General features: G+C 45.3%; 1 protein-coding gene across 3 annotated transcripts in view; it reads right to left on the reverse strand.

Annotated features, from left to right (window-relative positions):
* Positions 1-15,797, reverse strand: part of MYLK3 (myosin light chain kinase 3) — a 39,327-nt gene extending 23,530 nt beyond the window's left edge. The window contains exons 1-3 of one of the 3 annotated variants that reach the window (XM_044269993.1): positions 15,345-15,797; positions 1,211-1,301; positions 734-1,085 (exon numbers count right to left, since the gene is read on the reverse strand). In XM_044269993.1, coding sequence (XP_044125928.1) covers positions 734-1,085; positions 1,211-1,301; positions 15,345-15,443 — 542 coding nt within the window. In that variant the 5' untranslated portion in view covers positions 15,444-15,797. Of the gene's footprint in view, positions 1-733; positions 1,086-1,210; positions 1,302-7,715; positions 8,855-15,344 lie in introns of those variants that run through there. The other 2 variants (XM_044269994.1, XM_044269992.1) reach the window with 2 other exon arrangements.
* Between the last annotated feature and the right edge of the window lie 5,476 nt (positions 15,798-21,273).

Consider the following 21,273-nt stretch of genomic DNA (forward strand, 5'->3'; position numbering starts at 1 on the left):
GATATGGAGCAGAGGGCTTAGGAGGTGAGATGATGGCCATGGCACCGAGCCAGTCCTACCTTCAGCATATTGCTTGGACTTCCCCTCTAATGACCCCTATAGTGCCCCTAGTAGGGTGCTCGCCAAGTGGCCAAGGAAAGACGCAAGTAATAAAATACCAGAGCGCCATTCCAAGTTGCCGACTCTAGTGCAGACCAGAGGTCTTCTCCAGCCTGAGACACCTTTGTCTCTACACCATTTGTACACTGCCTCATATAGTGGCCCATGAAGGTAAATGATGGGGCAGTAATGAGCTCCCATGCCCTGCCGCAGTATTCAACCGTATGGGGGCATCAGGCCACCGAGAAATTTTACTGTAGAGTCTATGGCCAGTTCGCCTTTGACGGGGACCAAATACATAATACAATCATCTATATGTAGATATCCTACGTAAGGTCAAGTAGAAGTAATGACACCCATCATCTTCCTTCGTGATCTGTAAGACCACAGCCTGACCCATCACATCAAAACATGAAAATATAGCCCTAAGATTTTGTAGCCTAGAGGCATTGCCACGATTGGCCACCTTCCTGATGCTCAATACTTGGTTCTTGTCAGGTCACCTCTAGTCCTAGCAGTTACATCATGGATGACTTGTTGGTTCTTAATGCCTTTCATTAGAAGTAGACCCTGCCCTGTTGTCTGACCTGAGCCATAATCCTAATAAAAACCCAATACAAGTTTTTTCCTTTACCTTGGAAGCTGAATTTCTATACAAGGAAGAGATATCAAGGATACTGGTGTCCTACTGAGGGCACTTTGATCCCCCCCAGGTTCTTCTGGTATCTTCTTGTGCTCCTCAAGCTTCTTATCCTGGGAACATTGACTGTGAGGGACACTTGAGTCGACGTGAACGTTTTTCTCTTGAGGCTTTTCGCCTGCCACTTTCTGAGCCCATGGTTTGGGTGTAGGAGATGTTTCTGGACATCGGACTGTATCTAGAAGAGGTTGTCCACCCGAGCAGTCCACTTTGTTCTGAGGGCTGCTGCAGTGAGATGTCTTTAGAGGGATCTTATTGTCTGCCAATGGGTTGCTTTGATGGGCACCTGTGGGGAAGACAAAAGGGGATCATGGGTAAATAAATGGGTTTAGTGCAATAATCCATGCAAGCCGCCTGAGGGGCCCGTATAGAGACTGGCAACCAGTGCTGTTCACACACACAGAGGATTACCTGTAGTGGCCCACTGCATCTCAGCCTGGGAGTCTCTGTTGGGGAGCACATGCTTTGCTTTTGTCTCTTTTTCTTCAGATTTTTCTTTAGCCTTAAAAAAGGACGAAATAGGAACTAGTGATTTGTTTTATGTAGTTTCTGTACTTATTATATTTTTAATACATCTTTATAGTAGTCAGAGCTCCATTTTCCTGATACAAAGCCCTGAATCCCCTAAAGTGACAAAGAATTATATAATAATATTCCATAACAGTCTGGCTACCTGTGTCCACCACTAGGGGGAGCTCACCGCATACAGTTTATCTATTGAACTCCATGATACAACTGTATGCAGTAATCTTCTAAGCTTACAAATTGCATTTCCATTCCTCACTTGCTTGGGAAAACATTGTTGCTTCCACGTGTCATGTCATATTGACACAACAGCATGGCTCGTTACAATGTGTCAGTGCTCTCTCATGTAATAAACCCTGCACCTGAGTCTGTTGGACGTGATTTGGATGGCTTACCAGCCAACAGATGTCAAGAAGAATATATCTATTCACTGTCAGCAATCAGAGATTTTACAAAGACCTTTTTCAGAATACAATGTGTAAGCACGTGGAATATAAGGGTCACACTCACGGGCGAACACAGATCTCACAGGGTCCCATAGCAAAACTTATTATGGGCCACCCTGCTCCACCCATTGCCCTAGTACTCATGCGATAATCACTCCCAGGAAATGCAAAACGCAATGCCCCAGATTTCTGACAAAGTTATTATTATATATTTTTTTTAAGTTAAGCAGAAGAAATCTTAAATAAATAAATTCTAAGAAAAAAAGTCGCCCCCACTTTATCCAACTTCTATGTCGGAGAAGGTGGAATAGGTGCTTCATAAATATGGTGACAACCATACTTCTTTATGTAATTACACCAGACAACTGGCAAAAATACATTGATAAATCGGTTTCTGTTCTAGTACAAAGCTGGCTGCCTGCAGCCACCACTAGGGGGAGCTCAGTGCACCGGAATGTATACAGTTACCATTTACTGGAAGCTAAAATGATCTTTTTGCATTGAGCTCCCCCTAGTGGTAGTTGCATGATAACATAGTGTTTTCTTGTCTGAAGGAGGAGAAGGAGTTCAGTGCTGGTCCCTGTAGCAGTTGCCTTGTCTTGCTTCGTTGAAGGTATGCCACTGGTCATCGCACTGGTGTCATTTGGGGTACAGAGGGCTGAGTTACTGTACCTGAGAACTGCCTCAGGTCATTTGTCCTAGGTCTTTTGAGTTAATGTTGACAAGACCTGAAGGCTATGGGCACCTTTGTAATGATTTTTTATTATTATTAATTTGCTTCCTAGTTACAAACTGAAGCAACTTTCTAAATAGTCTTCATTAAAAATGTCCTACCATTTTGCTTCTGCAGCAGAGTGTGTGTAAGTCCTCCACCCAGCTGCTGAATGTGATATAAATCCACCAGGGCTCTGCTCCTGTATCTGATGGCTCTCTGTGCTCTCGTCCTCCCTTCTCTCAGTGATACAGATAGCAGCAGGGAGGGAGGGGGAGGAGGTAGTACACTGCAGACCAAAGTGTGGAGAGATGGTAAAGCATCCAAGGAGGGCATATCATACAGGCTGTATTGAGGTAGGAAACCACACACAAAGCAGTCTGCAGAGGGAAGGCAACAGCATCCTGGGCACACAGATCCAGCAAGTGATTTGTTTTTTTTGTTTTTGGGGTGGCATGTCTACATGACAAAAGTCTGAAACAGGATGTAAACTGAAAATCAAGTGAATATAAAAAAAAAAAAAGTCATTTCATCCATGTCCAAGGCATCCATAGCCTTCAATTCCCAATCCGTTCAGGCAGCAGGTGCTGTAAAATCAACATTCTCCATCTGAGGAAATAGTGAAGAACCGCGTGGCGCACCACGGCGCTCAGTGACATTTTAATTTACACTCGCTGCCAGATGCCATCAGACATCTTCACAAGGAACAGGTTCACATTCCTCAGAAGTCTGTCCCTGCTTCTTGTCTTCATCTTGGAGAGTGCGGAGGGTGGAGGACACGGGGAACGCTCTCTCTAGAAGGCCGCATTTAAAGCTCATTTCACCGGTGTCCTGGGGAGAGGGGGGCCACCTTCATCTTAGATAACGTACAGACGCATCGTGGAAAATCTCTTTAAAGCGAGGACTGTGGAGGACCCCGTCACTCTGAGCGGATGATGGGAGATGTAGTGGAATGAAGCTTCTATATTCTGACAATTCACAACCCTGTAGATTAGCGCTTTGCAACCTGATGGAGCAGCTCCCCGCAAGGCTGTCAGGGCATGCTGGGAGATGTAGTTTTGCAACAGCTGGAGAGCTTCTGGTCAGGGACTACGCCTGTAGATATGTGGCATAAAGCAGTAATCATGGCCGGGGGGGGAAATATTTTTACTTGTTCCATTGAAAAACACCCCAGTCTCTTCCCATCCTGCAGCGGCTGATAACAGGGAGCCATAGACTGCATTCACCTTTTCTGAAGTCTCCGCAGCCTGAAATGGCTGATAACATACAGCATGTCTGCAGGCGCTCCAGAGAGGTTCTCCAGAGCTAGAAAAAAATGGCGGCTTTCTTGCAGAAAAAGCACGACGCCTGTCCAGAGGTTGTGTGTGGTATTACAGCTCAGCCCCATTCACTTCAATGGAACTGAGCTGCAATACCAGGCATAACCCATGGGTAGGAGTGGCGCTGTTTTTGGAGTAAAGCAGCCAACCTCTTTAAGCTTGCATTCCATCATCGATGGAACCTGTATTTCATAAATACAGTGTCAGGACTACTGTGATGTCTAGGGTACACGGGTGCAGCCATAGTTGCGGTTATGGGCAAAATATTTAAATGATTTATCTTTTACACTATTATTTCTAATTTACGTCCTTTCAACCATGGAAATTGGCACCTTGGATTAGAGGAGATGCTGCACAGCGCGGGGTTAAACTGACCCTCCGATATCCACTAGATCACGGGTGTCAAACACAAGGCCCGCGGGCCGAATCCGGCCCGCCAGACCTCGTCATGTGGCCCGCGTAGCCGCCGCCGGCCGCCAGCCTTCACCTTTTATTATCACTTCCTGCAGGCGGCCCCTGCAGGAAGTGATAATAAATCGCATAAGGAGCGCTGTGTATTACCGGTACTTACAACTACAATCGCTCGCCGAGAGGAGGGAGGAGGCAGGCTGGGAGGATGGGCGCTGGCAGTGTGAGTCATACGTCACGCCGCCCACTTTATGAATGAAGCAGGCAGCGTGGGCGCATGACGTATGACTCACGCTGCCAGCGCCTGTCCTCCCGGCCTGCCTCCTGCCTCCTCTCGGCGAGCGATTGTAGTTGTAAGTACCGGTAATACACAGCGCTCCTTATGCGATTATATACATACAGTAACCATTAACTATTAGAGATACGATTATACAGTGAGCGGGGCCCGTGTAGTAGAATAGTCACTGCACGGGCCCCGCTGTCATTATAAAAGCAGATGCCGGCCCCCAGCCCGTGTATTGAGGGTCATTCACTACTACAGGGACACTTATGGAGGGGATCTGTGGATGACACATAGCATAAGATGCTATATATGTGTCACCCACAGATCCTCCCCATAACTGTCATACACAGATCCCCCATAAGAGCCACCCACAGATCCCCCATAAGAGCCACCCACAGATCCCCCATAAGAGCCACCCACAGATCCCCCATAAGTGTCACCCACAGATCCCCCATAAGTGTCACCCACAGATCCCCCATAAGTGTCACCCACAGATCCCCCATAACAGTGCCACCCACAGATCCCCCATAACAGTGCCATCCACAGATCCCCCATAAGAGCCACCCACAGATCCCCCATAAGAGCCACCCACAGATCCCCCATAAGTGTCACCCACAGATCCCCCATAACAGTGCCACCCACAGATCCCCCATAAGAGCCACCTACAGATCCCCCATAAGAGCCACCCACAGATCCCCCATAAGTGTCACCCACAGATCCCCCATAAGTGTCACCCACAGATCCCCCATAAGTGTCACCCACAGATCCCCCATAAGTGTCACCCACAGATCCCCCATAAGTGCCACCCACAGACCACAATTAGTTCAAAACCCACCAAAAGCACACCTTTCTTATTTTCCTCCTCAAAAACCTAGGTGCGTCTTATGGGCCGGTGCGTCTTATAGGGCGAAAAATACGGTAACCCTTACAGTTCTGGAATGTGTTGGATAACACTGACAGCATTATGTCAGTGTTATCCAACACATTCCAGAACTGTAAGGGTTACATAGCATCATAAATCAGTCTAATGCTATGTGACCCCAGTCAGCGCTTGCAGGTCAAGCTTTCAGAGCTAGTTATTACCTACATTATTACAAAAAACAGTAATAATTGAATGCAGTGACAATAATTTATGATAATAAAGAGTGGACACATAGTCCTACAGATACAACCGGCCCTTTGAGGGTGACCAAACTGCTGATGCGGCCCCCGATGAATTAGAGTTTGACACCCCTGATCTAGATGATAATGTCTACTGTCATATGTACGATTATTCTGTTTTGCACGCGTCCTTCCCACTGAGCTTGTCTAAATCAATCTCATTTACCTCAAGTGGTCCCTGAGCCTCCCCTTAATCACACGAGAAAGGAGAAGGGGCGCTCTCGGCTGAATACCTCATTATTAGGTCTCTATGTTGTAATTTTTTAGGAAGACATGAGAACCGCAAGGCACAAAAAACAACGGCCCTCAAAAGAAGAGTCATTCACGTAGCTTCAAAACTCCTTGAAGGGCCAACGTAGAGGACAAGAAGCTCATGTCACATATACGGATGTTCCTGGAGGTTCTCAGTACCGGAGATAGGAGATGGTCGACCTCCTGGCCGTCATCTCACTGGTGATCGCTCTTAGAATTCCATTCGATTCTTCTAATATATTTAAGACTTAATGGGGTATTCCCATCTTAGACGTTGATGGCATATCTATGGGATGATGGTAGATGCAGGTCTCAATCCTTGGACTTGCGCCATCTCTAAAACAGTGCTCCCGCCAACCTTCTTCCCAATGGATGTTGCAGTCTCTCCATTCACTTATATGGGAGTTACAGAGATAGCCAAGTAAGTGCGGATGATTGTGTCCGTGACTCCCATAGAAGTAAATGGAGCGAGCCAGGGACACATGCGGCCAAAGATCCAATTATTCTTCACCCAGACGTGGCAGCCCATGTCTGCCTCACCATATGGGACTAGATAGTGGGTCCACATTCTGAGGATAGGTGCAGGTTCCAGAGGTGGGAACTGTATGACAGACATTTATGGAATATCCTGAAAATAAGCCATAAAATATAAATTGGGAATACCTCTTAATGGTTTAGTAGCCCTTTATGAGGGGAACCAGAATTTTAGCCTTGCCTTTATAGATATTCCAGACTAAAGGTTTAGTGGCCCAGTGAGGTCAACAGAATTTGGACCTATTTCATTTAAAGGTTTGGTGGCCCCAAGAGGTCACTAGAATTATACTTGTTTCATTGTCAGGTTTGCTGACTCCATAAGGTCATTAGAATTGGACCCTTCCAGTTTAAAGTTTGGTGGCCCCATGAGGTCACTAGCATTGGCCCTTTTCCATATTAAAGTTTGATGGTCCCATGAGGTTACCAGAATTGGACCCTTTCTATATTAAGGTTTGATGCCCCCATGAGGTCACCAGAATAAGGTTTGATGGCCCCATGAGGTCACTAGAGTTGGCCCCTTTCCATCTTAAGGTTTGATGGTCCCATGAGGTCACTAGAATTGGACCCTTTCTACTGTATATTGAGGTTTGGTGGTCCTATGAGGTCACCAGAATTGGATCCTTTCTATCTTAATATTTGATGGCCCATGAGATAACCAGAAAAAGGTTTGATGGCCCCACGAGGTCACTAGAACTGGTCCTTTTCCATATTAAGGTTTGATGGTCTCATGAGGTCACCAGAACTGGACCCTTTCCATCTTAAAGTTTGATGGATCCATGAGGTCACTAGAATTGTCCCCTTCCATATTAAGGTTTGGTGGTTCCATGAGGTCACCAGAATTAGACCCTTTCCTTATTAAGGTTTGGTGGTCCTATAAGATCACCAGAATTGCACCCTTTACACATCTTAATATTTGGTGGCCCCATGAGGTCACCAGAATTGGTCCCTTTCCATATTAAGGTTTGGTGGGCCCATAAGGTCACTAGAATTACATTTTCAGGTTTGGTAGCTTAAAAAGGTCACCTGAATTGGACCATTTCTGTTTTAAGATTTTGTGGTCCCATAAGGTCACCAGAATTGAACTTTTTCCTTCTTATGACTTTAGAGTTGGTGGCCTTTGCTTTACTGATAAAAGGTCAGAACAATTCCAAACTTCTATTCATAGCTATTTAAGATTAAAGGATTAGAGTCCTTAAGAGGTCGCCAGCATTGAAACCTTGCCTTCATAGTTATACAATGCAGCATTAAAAATAAACAAGAAAATAATATAACCAACCTTTTCATGTGTCTCTTTTCTCCAAGGCACTGTACCTTTCAGAATGAAGTCCACAATTTTTGAGTTTCTCAGCGTGTTCCCTACAAACTCCACCACCTTATCAATGGTGGAAACCACTTTTTGAAGACCGTCAAGCTTTTCTTGTTGGATGACAGAATCCATATGCAGCACTTTAAGTAAATAGATTAACTCGTTGAAGCCACCTTGCTCCTTGACTTGCTCGTTGCCTTCTCTGGTAGTACCTTGTCCTTCCACCTTCCTTAGATAAGGTCCTTGAGAAATTGATAATCTATCCATTCCTTTTTCCAGCACGTCCATCGTGTGATGAACTATCTCCAATTTTCCCATGACACTTTCCTGAAAGTTCAAGAGTTTATCCATCTTCTCGTTGAGAAGACTCAGTTTCCGATCCATGGAATTGACTCCTCTGGGAGACTTCACCGGGGATTTTCCGGGCTCTGTAGAATGGTCGAATTTGCTCTCGTACATTTTGGCCAAGCAAGTTGCTATTGAATCCTGTTTGCTCATTTTTCTGTTATGGCTTGGACAAACACTCTTAATCTAGTTGTCCCCTGGTAATCCTTCTCCTAATTTATCATCTACGAGGAGGATTTAGGTTTATACAGCGGTAACTTTAGATGGGCGAATGGGCGTCAAATTCCTTGTGTGCTAACAGATTTAACCGGTGCTATCTGCCCTCGCATTGTGAGGCCTCGAAACAACTGTCTAAACTTGGCCACTGAACTTTTTTTTCGGGGGTCCTTTGACGTCACAGGGACATTTTAAATTCTTTCCTGAGAGGGTGGTGATGGATAAGCACGTTAAGATTCGGCAGGGTTGCTGCCTGACAATGCAAGAGGGACGACAACGGAGCATCATAACCCAACCTATATCAAACTTTAATAGGAGAGGAACTCGTGGAATAGAAAGTTGTTCGAGGACCAGGAGAACAACCTGAAAGTTTTAGTGTTTTAGTAAGAAGTAAGAACAGTAACAGTCCACGGCACATTTGGAGAATGACAAAGCTGAAAGATTCGGCTGTGACTTGTGTCTATAAATAGACAACAATGACAAGTATACCCGGTTCATGTATAACCTTCTCTTCGGGAAGGGAATGTGACGAGAGACCCCGCTCTGCTCTCCTACAAATACAAGAGGACAATTAATTTGTTCCTGTTTTTATCACATCTAGTCAACAAGAATTAGGGTTTGGCCAAGTCCTCACATTAATTCACTGATTGCAAAAAAAAAATCAAAAAAAGGAGCTGACCATGGAAATAAATGCAACTCAGCGAGGTGGATTATAACTTGTTTTTATCCTTTGTATCACGTGAGATAAGCGGAGCCAAGTGTGTCTGGTAGCTGATTATCTCCCTCTACAGATGTAGATGTACCTTCACATACCAGACATAGAAGATCTGTACCTATGACACCGGCTGACCTGTTACATGTGCGCTTGGCAGCTGAAGGCATCTGTGTTGGTCCTATGTTCATGATGTTTTAATAGATGCAAATGAGATACAAATCTCCTGACAGATGCCCTTTAAGCCGCAATCTGCTGCTGGCAGGATCGGGGTGCGGGGTCTTAGGTATTCACTGGTATTCACACTAAACCAGAGGTCAGAAACCTCCAGCTGTTGTGAAACTAAAAATCCCGCTGAGAGTTGTAGTTTCAGAACAACTACAGTGCCATTGGTTGCTGACCCCCCAGGTCCTATGCCAATGCAAGTTGGTATGGACTTGCTCAAGGAAGATCCCCAGGTCAGTCCCTAGAATAGTTACAGATGGGTCGTCAGAGGTGGGAAGAAAGACAGGTATGGAGCCAAAGGTCATCACCAGGTGAGCAGTCAAAATGTGTCAGCCTAGAGAATGAGACAGGAGTGTAGTCAGGAACAGAGTCAAGGGTCACCACCAGGGAAGTGGTCAAGATGCATAAAGCCAAAGGATAAGACAGGAGTGTAGTCAGGAACAGAGTCAAGGGTCACCACCAGGGAAGTGGTCAAGATGCATAAAGCCAAAGGATAAGACAGGAGTGTAGTCAGGAACAGAGTCAAGGGTCACCACCAGGGAAGTGGTCAAGATGCATAAAGCCAAAGGATAAGACAGGAGTGTAGTCAGGAACAGAGTCAAGGGTCACCACCAGGGACGTGGTCAAGATGCATAAAGCCAAAGGATGAGACAGGAGTGTAATAAGGAACAGGGTCAAGGGTCATCACCAGGGAAGTAGTCAAGATACGTAAGGCCAAAGGATGAGACAGACCAGAGGTGGGAAGAAAGACAGTAATGGACTCAAGGGTCATCACAAGGAGAGTGGCCAAAACACGTCAGTCCAGAGGATGAGACCAGAGCATAGTCAGGAACAGAGACAAGTGTCATCACCAGGAAAGCGGTCAGAGGATGAGACAAAAGTGTAATCAGGAACCGAGCCAAGGGTCATAACCAGGAGTAGAGCAACAGGTACCAGACACAGAATTCAAGGGGTGATGCAGAGGCAAAATTCAGGAACAAGGCAGAGATCGATCAATCAGTACCAGGAATAATGGCACAAGGAAGAGCAAGGACAGAGCCAAGAGCATCAACGCTCAGTGCGAGGCCGAATGGTTCCCCAATTTCTGGCACCAGATTCCTTAGAATTGTTGCCACGGCTGTGCAGGAGAGCTGGGCTGAGGAGGAAGATGAGGGTCAGAAGAGGAAGTGTCCAGGGGCCCAGCAATCACACATGGCCACCAGCAGGGACTGCGGCCATTACTGGGGCACAGCACTGGTACCAGCCAAGGTGAGCAACATCAGACCACATCTAATGCTTATGATATCCTCCTGGAAGACACAGCGACCGGTACAATGACGTCTGCAGACAATCCCATACAGTTCCCATTACACTTTATCCCCGAAATAAGGGCATTTCTCATTCTGCAACTTCATGTCCACCTGAACTGCCCCATGAAAACCTGGGCAGAGTATGGGGACGGACAGCAGCCCGAGCCTCTGATGTCAGACTACCACAGGCTCCAACAGACAAGGCAGCAGAGCTGGAGTCACTTCTCACAGTTGTGTCCTATACAAGGAGTGGGTCGGAGTACTTGCTCAGAGTACTACTTTAGATTTTGCCAGAATTTCTGGACAGATCCAGCACCAAAGTCCAGAATTATAAAACAAGTGGACTACCGAGAAACAAACAGGGATCAGCGACCTTCGGCACTCCAGCTGTTCTGGAACTACAAATCCCAGAATTCACCTTTTACTTCTATGGGAGAACAGACAAGTAATAGTGCATGCTGGAAGTTGTAGTTTCACAGCAGCTGGAGTTCCGAAGGTTGCTGATCCCTGGACTACAATGTACAGCTAGCACGGCCATTGTGCCGGATGGCAGAAGCTCCAGATCACACGCTGGGAGGGAATTCAATGTGAGGAGTACCTGACCCCTCTATCAGCATTGTGACACCCATATGTGTGGAAAGGCTTATCTCCTAGCAAGTAAACATGTTGTCAGCCCCCCACCAGGCATCTCTGCCGTCCTGTACTAAGTGCACAGAGTATGTCCTGTTATTCCTAAATATCGCCCTATGGAGATTACACCGTATAAAGGACGTTACTTATATTAGAGCAGGGACCGGGCATTTCAAGCTTGGGTGGGGTTGTCAGATCTCTCCTTACTTCCCACCTTAAAGAGGACCTGTCACCCTTAGTAACCACTTGTAATGACAATTCTGGAACTTCCATTCTTATTATTCTGCATTGTACTGTTCCTCTGTTGTTCCTCCTAGAATTTTACAAATACATTGATAATAGTGGGTTACCAGCTGGGGGTGAGTCCCTGTCTGACATCCTCCAATCAGTGTTGACAGGGTCAGACTCTGTAGGGCAGTGGTCAGCATCATCTGGCACTACAACTCCCATCATGCCCCATTCACTTCTATGGGAAAACAGAATGTTAGATATTCTCTGGTCTTCACTCTTTGCAAAGCACTACAACTCCCAACATGCTCCAGTCACTTCTGTGGGGGAACAGTGTTAGATATTCGCTGGTCTTCACCCTATGCTAAGCACTACAACTCCCAGAATGCTCCATTCATTTCTGTGGGGGAACATGAGTGTTAGATCTTCTCTGGTCTTTACCCTGTGCTAGACACTACAACTCCCAACATGCTCCATTAACTTTTATGGGAGAAATGAGAACGGAGTATTAGGTATTCTCTGGTCTTCACCTTATGCAAGGAGTCAGCAACCTCCCAGCACTCTGGCTGTTGTGAAACTACAACTCCCAGCATGCTCTGTTCACTATGTGAGAACGGAGTCTTAGGTATACTCTGCTTTGGCCCAGCAACCTCCAGCAGTCCAGCTCTTGTGAAACTACAACTCCCAGCATGCTCCATTTGAGCGATGTGAGTGGTCTATTTGTGAGGAGTCCATAGGACGAGGAATAAACGGACTGTGATCAGAAGGATTTATTATCCCTTCAAGTCCTGAGATGGAGCCTGGCCGTTTTTTTAGGGCGGCCTGGGGGGCAATTGCCTCCCTGCCCCCCGGCCCAGCCCGCCCCTGGATGGAGGGATAATTACTGTGCCGCCACAAAGACTCCTGGACGACTTGATAGACTCCTCCGTCCTAAGCATTCGCTCAATCAATTACATTTCCTTAAAGGGGTGCCTCTCTTTATTGCTAGGACATGCCATCACACTACGGTCGTTGGGGGTGTGACCTCTGGGACGCCCTCTGATCCTGAGAATGAAGGGGCATCCAGCTGCACAGGGAGCAGCTATAACCGGCCCTACTCACCTGCATGGAGCCGTGCTGCGGATGCGGAGTCAGCACTTCATTCCCTGGACTGCTTCCAGAGGTCGGACCCCCACCAATTACGTGATGGCATAACTAGTAACATGCTTTAACCACCAAAATAAAAAAATACACAAAACTTTCACTTCTAAATCTCGCACGGAGACTCAGGCCTCCGCCCAGCTCCTTCCAAACATGAAATGCTCTCAGCTCCAAATAATAATTCTATATGGTGGTGTTAAAGATGTGTGAATTTTATTCTATATTTTTTGTATATCTAGGACTGTAATGAGTTAACTTTTTCTTTTTCCAAGTGCCTTCCTCCCACCCCTCTCTTTGTCTCAAGCTGGAGAAGAGAGAGAGGGGGGCAAAGAGCTGTGCTGTGGGAAGTGTCTGATCTTTCTACAGGTGTCCCATAGAGTGTGGTGGAAGGCGTAGGCCAATCATATGGCTTGATGATATGTATATATTATTCACTGCCTAAAGAGAAGCACCTCTTTGAAGTGTCACATATGACGTAGGCAGTATTATTGTTAGATTGTCCGCCATTACAAAATGGCGAACACCTAGATGTTTACATTAGTTCACATTCCAAAGTGGTACTCACTGCGCAGATGTTGAAGCGTTATCTCTGTTTCTCTTATCACTTTTTCCTTTTTGACCAATGAAACAATGTTTTAGCCTCAGAGAGGACTGCCCTCTTCTGAAGATTCATATACGCTTACCCCATGTAATAAAAGTTAGAGATTGCTTTGACCAACTTCTGTGTCAGTGTCCAGTCTCTCAACCACACGTGGATATTAACCCCCTGAGGGTACATTGATTTGGCACACCAGAGTGTATCTTAAATGCCCTAATTTAGGGCGGCTTCATCAGTGGTATAAAACAGTATCAGACATTACCGACATAATAGTGCCAAACAGTGCTACAATAATAGCGCTATCCACTGCATACATTATATACATGGCAGCACAGCTGGTAATAATACTGCTATACAGTGCACATATAGTAACACAGCTGGTAATAATACTGCTATGCAGTGCACATATAGTAACACAGCTGGTAATAATACTGCTATGCAGTGCACATATAGTAACACAGCTGGTAATAATACTGCTATGCAGTGCATATATAGTAACACAGCTGGTAATAATACTGCTATGCAGTGCACATATAGTAACACTGCTGGTAATAATACTGCTATGCAGTGCACATATAGTAACACTGCTGGTAATAATACTGCTATACAGTGCATAAATGGCACAGCTGGTAATAATACAGCTATACAGTGCATAAATGGCACAGCTGGTAATAATACAGCTATACAGTGCACATATAGTAACACAGCTGGTAATAATACTGCAATACAGTGCACAAATATTAACACAGCTGGTAATAATACCATTATACAGTGCATAAATGGCACAGCTTTTAATAATACCGCTATACACAACACATATAGTAACACAGCTGGTAATAATACTGCTATACAGTGTATAAATAGAAGCACAGCTGTTAATATTGCTTTACAATGCATACATAGCAGCACAGATGGTAATAATGCCGCTATACAGTGCATAAATAGTAACACAGATTGTAATAATACTGCTATACAATGCATACATAGCAGCACATATGATAATAATACCGCTATACAGTGCATAAATAGTAACACAGCTGGTAATAATACTGCCATACAGTGCATAAATAGTAACACAGCTGGTAATAATACTGCTATACAGTGCATGAATAGTGGCACAGCTGGTAATAATACTGCTATACAGTGAATACATAGCGGCACAGATGGTAATAATACCAGTGTATACATAGCGGCACAGCTGGTAATAATACTGCTATACAGTGCATAAATAGTAACACAGATGGTAATAATAGTGCTATACAGTGCATACATAGCGGCACAGATGGTAATAATACTGCTATACAGCTCATATATAGTAGCACAGCTGCTAATATTACAGCTATACAGTTTACAAATAGTAGCACAACAGGTAATACATACAGTGCATAAACAGTAGCACAGCTGGTAATAATACCGCTATATAGTGCATAAGTATAACAGCTGGTAAGAATACCGCTATAAAGTACATGAATAGACTGCATAAAGAAGATGCAGTTTTCTGGTTTTATAGTGTTATATAATATACTGTTTTAATTCCTTACGGATTCCAAGATCTCTGCTTGCTAGAGTGAATGAAAACATTCAGACCCACCCTTCCTTTTATCTAACAGATATGAGTGATCGGCATATTACGTTAGTCAGCACTGATATGATGTAGCCCCGCACCCATCAATTGGACAGTGTAGATTTCCATTCATTGACAGCAGGCAGGAATCTTGACAGTGGCGAGGAATTGAAACATGTAGTCAATTAAAAAGTTGTCTTACTTTTGATTATACAATAGTTAAGCTTCATTAAACTGGATGGGCCCCTTTAAGTAAGCATCATTTACCTTCTCCTCCTGGAGGACCCCTTTATAACCGAGGCCAAAGCAGGAGGACCGTGCAATGGATCAGGCTCTTCAAACACAAAATCTCATCATCTGCCCTTGGAATTTAATGATAGCATCTGCTGGGAGTTGTAGTCCAGCCATATCTGCTAAGCTGATTTAGAACGGATAGGTATATGTAGCAGAGTTCAGTTGGTCTGATGTAGCAGAACTGAAGTAGTATCAGCTACTACACACTACAAGATAATCTCAACCACATAGAGCCTGATGACAAGTTCACCTCTGCTACATCTGTATACAATATAACATCTCACACAGTGTAACGGTGGGGTCAGTGTGCCCGAGGCTGGGACTTGTAGTGCTACAACCACACAGACATAGACTGAACTGTTACCGCAAACTTCTTGATGTAATCGGAGACGCTGAATCCCCCCGTGGCCAGCCGGATAGATCTGTGGAGCGGGGAGTCCTGGTACAATGTCCCCATGCTCTCCCTACGGGAACCGACCAAGTAGCCGAAAGATCTCTGCAAATGTTTTAAGATAAAAAAAAATCCACAGAAGCTTCCAGTCTGATTGGATCGGGTGTTTGGAATTTCGCTTTATCAGACTGCGCTCCAGGCTTCGCCACCTTGTCATGGCCTTATCTCCTGCCGGGCGGAATACAGCTTCCTGCAGAGGAGATGCCGTCACCGCGAGCCGGAGAGCAGGAGATGGCGGAACAGAGAAACCTTATGGGGGGCGGCATAGAAAAGAACTTGTGTATACACCGGGCAGCCGTGGAGGATCTGGTGGCGCCTGCCAAGGGGTGCGATATAGTAGGAAGCAAGTGAACGGTCAGGTCTTCAAGGTGATGTGGAAGCAGGAAAAGTGGGCAAGCGTAAGGATCTGAGCAAGAGTGACAAGGGCCAAATTATGATGTCTACGGAGCATCTCCAATATGACCGTTCCTGTGGGGCATTCCCGCTAGGTAGTGGGTAGTACCTACCAAAAGTGGTCCAAGGAAGAAGAACTGTTGCATAAATAGTAACACTACGGGTAATAATACCGCTATACAATGCATAAATAGTAGCACTGCTGGAAATAATACCGCTACATAGTACATAAATAGTAGCACAGCTTGTAATAATACTGCTATACAGTGCATAAATAGTAACACTGCTGGTAATAATACTGCTATACAGTGCATAAATAGTAGCACAGCTGGTAACGATACTATACAGTGCATAAAGACAGACAGATTTATGCATTGTATAGAAAACATGCAGCCCCCCTCCTCTCATCATAAAGGGGCTGCCTTCACAACATGTCTTATAAAAGGAGTTTTCCGATTTTATGTAAAGTTATGCAACTTATATAATACTTGCAGGATAAGGGTACTTTCACACTAGCGTTATTCTTTTCCGGCATAGAGTATCCCAATGCATTGTGGATGGATAGAAATCCGTTCAGTTTGCATCAGTATGCCTTCCATTCAGTCACTGTCATTCGTTTTGGCCGGACATAATACCGCAGCATGCTGCGGTATTATGTCCGTCCAAAATGCCTGATCAGTCGCCGGCATTAATTCCCATTGACTTGCATTAGCGCCGGATCCGACATTGCAAAACAACTAAAGGACGGATCCTGTGAAAACTGTGAAAAAGACTGCAAGACGGATCCGTCCATCCGCATGACAAGCGGAGAGACGGATCCGTTCTTGCAATGCATTTGTAGACAGATCCGCACCCAGATCCGTCTACAAATGCTGTCAGTTGTCACACTGATCGGCGGATCCGGCAGGCAGCTCCGACGACTAACGCTAGTGTGAAAGTAGCCTAACCCGGCTTTACACGGGTATATTTTGTCTATGTCATTAATGTTTATGTGTATGGTTATAAGAACCCCCTTAACAGTGATCTCTGAAGCACCACACCCTCCTAAACAGTGACCACCACAGGGCCCCATTCCCTTAACACTGACCTCCACAGCCACCCGCCCCCTTGACAGTGACCCCCCCCCCCCCATAGTAGCCCGCCCCCTTAAAATGTGACCTCCACAGCACCTCGCCCTTTTAAAAGTGACCTCCACAGCACCCCGTCGCCTTGACAGTAACCTAAAACAGTGACGTAAAATGGCTGAGTTGTTATGGAAACCTGGTGTAATACTGTGCGTATGTCAAGACTGAAGACCTGCGAGCTTCTATTGACTAATATATTTTTGGGGAATATTTCAGGATCGGTACAGTCTCTTCAGAGTGGCAGAAATATAGGTGGAACGCTCTGCACCACCTCGAGCAGCAGTCCCTCTCGGCTCGCAGTAAGGCACATCGCAGCCTTCCCCTTGCAGGGATCACAATGACTGGCTGGTCTTTATAATGAACTCCTGGATGCACTGGCTAGGTGGCATTTTTCAGCTCATCCACTTTGGCATGAACTCCTCTGCTGCACTAGCTATACCTTGTTTTGTCTGGGTCCTTAGGTGGTGCACTCAACTGACACGTGCCACTCACCTCTACTTGCTAGCTAACTACTAGCAGGAACAACAACGTCTATGTAACTTCCAGCACTCCTCTGTATCTCCTGCCTCTGCCACGAGGCTTCTCTGCACTGTTATGTATCCCCTCTCGTGGGGGGTGCAGCCGGCGGGAGGATGCCAGCAGTGTTGCCCTCTCCCCATGACTCAGCCTGTCCGGTGCTGTGCATTCCAGGAGACCAAACATTTGGGCGCGCAGCACATTTCAGCTCACAAAAGGCTGATAGGGCCAAAACTGGTTTGCGCCACCTGCAAATTATATTCTAACGACAAACGAGGGACGCTAAGACAAAACAAAAAATATTTATTAAGTATCTTTAGAATTAAAATGGGAGGGGATACACTCAATAATTTTATTATATGTATATAAACTGGTCAATAGTGCAGAATGAGGATGGAGCCACAATGAAGCAACTGCTTACTCTCTCCTGATGCCCCTCAACTGCAGCCTTATTTATAATCTGCACCATTTGCCATCAGACACAGAGTTCACCTAATGTAGCGGATTAACAAAACATCAAGATCAGCTATAATGTATCAAATAAGAGTCTGAATACTACACACACAAGCAGATAGCCTCAGCCGGCGCAGCGGATATTTAAACCTATTACTCCCCCCATACTGCTAGAGGCCACGCCCCTCCAGGCATCACATGACCGGAGCTGTACGCTCCTGCATCGTAACAATGGCTCAAACAGCGGGGGACAATTTTCCCCATCGAGCTAGGGATCTGAAAGGCGGATAGAAAGAAGGCAAGAAAACTTATACTGTAAGAATAAAGTGAGGACAATGCTGGTTAAATCAACCTGTAATGTTAATTAAATTAAATATTATAATATATATGAAACATATGATGTTGAACTTCACGTGATGTCAATCTTGAATGGGTCCGCAATCCGGGAGATGCGGTGCGGAACAGAAGCACGGATCGGAAGCACTACGGAGCGCTTCTGTGGGTTTTCTGTCCGTGCCTCCACACCGCAAAAAAATAGTGCATGCACTACTTTTTTGTGTTGCGGACAGTCGGATGAGGATCGCGGACCCCATTCAAGTGAATGGGTCCGCGATCCGCATACGGCGGCCCCAGGTTTGGTGCCCTTGCATTGCAGACCACACACGGCCGTGTGCATGAGCCCTAAGGCTTACATATGAATGCATTTATAATTTTGGGTAGGCTCCAGGCACATGAATAACACCGCCTAATCCGATTTATAATATAAATCTTTTATAAGTTTTTTTTATATTATAGAACAAAAGGCATAATCCTGCCCACACTATGTCAGCAGGAAAAGGCGTCACACACTGCTGTTATAATAGACATAAAACAATCAGGACGGTGGAAAAATGAAGAGAACAAAACTAATAACAGAGGAACCAGACATTATAAATAATAGGTCCACATTTCCAGCAATATATCCACTACTCCGCTACCTATTCAGAGCTATAGTCCACTAGATAAAGGGCAGTATTATAAGGTTACATTCTTGTACATAGGAGCAGTATTATAGTAGTTATATTCTTGTACATAGGGCGCAGTATTATAGTAGTTATATTCTTGTACATAGGAGCAGTATTATAGTAGTTATATTCTTGTACATAGGAGCAGTATTATAGTAGTTATATTCTTGTACATAGGAGGCAGTATTATAGTAGTTATATTCTTGTACATAGAAGGCAGTATTATAGTAGTTATATTCTTGTACATAGGAGGCAGTATTATAGTAGTTATATTCTTTGACAATTTTCTTTTTATTGAAAATATGAACATCAAAGCAGATCATAAGTGAACAGTTCTCACAGTTCGCCACATACAGCATAAACGCTATAAGCCGCTGTAATAGAGCGGGATTACAGCTCCATGGTACACACAAAAATATTGATCAAGCAGGAAGTAAATAATCACAGTAATGACATAAGTTCTAGATCCGACCTGCAGGAGTACCTGCACATGGTTCAAGGCATCATCAGTATCGCAAAGTGATCCACTTCTTTAATAACATTAGAGATTAAGGAAGGAGGGAGGGTGGAAAAAATAGGAAGGCCGGAACAGGGTGTAGGGAGAGGAGGAAAGGAAGAGCAGGGAAGGGAAGAAACTGCAGGGAGGGGAACGAGAACAAAAACCCATCCATGTGCCCTGTATATCTAGCGCCTTGAAAGTGTTTCCCAGTTTGGTGTCCTATCACTAGGAGCGTTTAGAGAAATCCTGATCGCTACTTTTATAAAAACGATCTATCAGGAGAGAGAAAGCTCGTAGCCGACTCCATCAAAGACCTATCGGTGTGTCCCTAAATCTCTTGACACTATCTAATGTACACTACTCGACTCCCCTGAACAGGAACCAAGGGGTCCACATTTTCACAAATTTGTTGTGGCTCCTATTCTCCCAACTCGCTAACTCCTCCATCCGACAGATATGATCCACCTTATTTAGCCACGCCTCTACTGTGGGAGGGTCTGTGCATAGCCACATCTGCGGAATGAGTAATCTGGCTGCTTGGAGCAGTTGAGTAATCAAGCATTTTCTAGAAGGCGAAAAAGCAGGAGTTGGAAGCCACAGAAGCACAAGCGAGGGAGTTACTTCAGTGGAAACCTTTGTAATATTCTTTATAGTGGACAAAATCCCTTCCCAATAAGGGCGAATCTTCGGGCACGACCATAAGATGTGGGACAACGTTCCAGTGCCCTCCAAGCATCTCCAACATAAATCATCCTGCCTCATCCCTCTAATGAACAATTGCTTAGGAGTCCGATACCACTGGGTAAGGACCTTGTATGAATGCTCCTGAATCCTAGTGCATCTAGAGAACCCGTGTGAATGTGCGTGCATACGCATCACATCTGTCTCGCTCAATTTCAGATTCAATTCAGTGGCCCAGTGCCTCGCATATTGCGGCATTCCAGGAGAGCGGGGACTAACCAAGGCCAAATAACACAAGGATATCAGCTTGCGAGGGACGGTCTCGGACACCAGGAGTTTCTCAAACCACGACTGCGTCAGGCAATGTCTGTTATTCCCTATGATTGGTTTGGAAACAGAGTTAAGCTCAATCTGCTCCAGGAAATTGCATGATTGCAGTAATGAGTGTAGGGGATGATCCCCAGTCAGAGCCCCTGAGGACAGGTTCAAGAACTCTTCTGTTTTATATTTACGTAGCTTAGACCAAACTGGCGCAACCTGTCTCGCTTTTGGGCGTGCGGCAAAGGGGAGTAAATCTGCTGGCATAGAAGGCGAGGGATTATTCAACAGATCAAGCGTCTTATTCAGTTGCTGAAACACTGAAGCCGTGCCCCCTAGTAAGACCTGCGACCTAAGGTTAGAAGTATTAAGTCCCCATAGTCCCGCCCTCTGCACCGGAGAAAGTTGGGCAAGCTCCATGTCGCTACCCCAAATACGGTACTTAGTGGCATGTAGCTGAATCCACCTCTTCAAATGTATTGCTTGGTAATAAAGATGAGCGTCCGGTAGTCCAAATCCCCCCGTATTCCTCCTCTGAATCAGTCTGCTATGGGCTATCCTGGCAGTCTTCCCTCCCCATAAAAACGTTCTAAACAGTCTTCTTACTGTACCAAAAAAGGACATGGGGAGAAAAATGGGCAGCATTTGGAGAACATACAGGAGCCTGGGCATGATGAATGCTTTTAAAAGGTTCTTCCTACCCATCCAGGACACATAAGGAACCTTGAGTGAGTGGAGTTGTGTCTGTATATCCTTCAATAGGGGGCTATAATTCAAAGGAAAAATCTGATCCAGACCAGCCGGGAGTTTGACACCTAGGTAAGAAAGGTGGGAAGTCTGCCATATAA

Source organism: Bufo gargarizans, chromosome 10, assembly GCF_014858855.1.
Source record: "Bufo gargarizans isolate SCDJY-AF-19 chromosome 10, ASM1485885v1, whole genome shotgun sequence".
Lineage (NCBI taxonomy): Eukaryota > Metazoa > Chordata > Amphibia > Anura > Bufonidae > Bufo > Bufo gargarizans.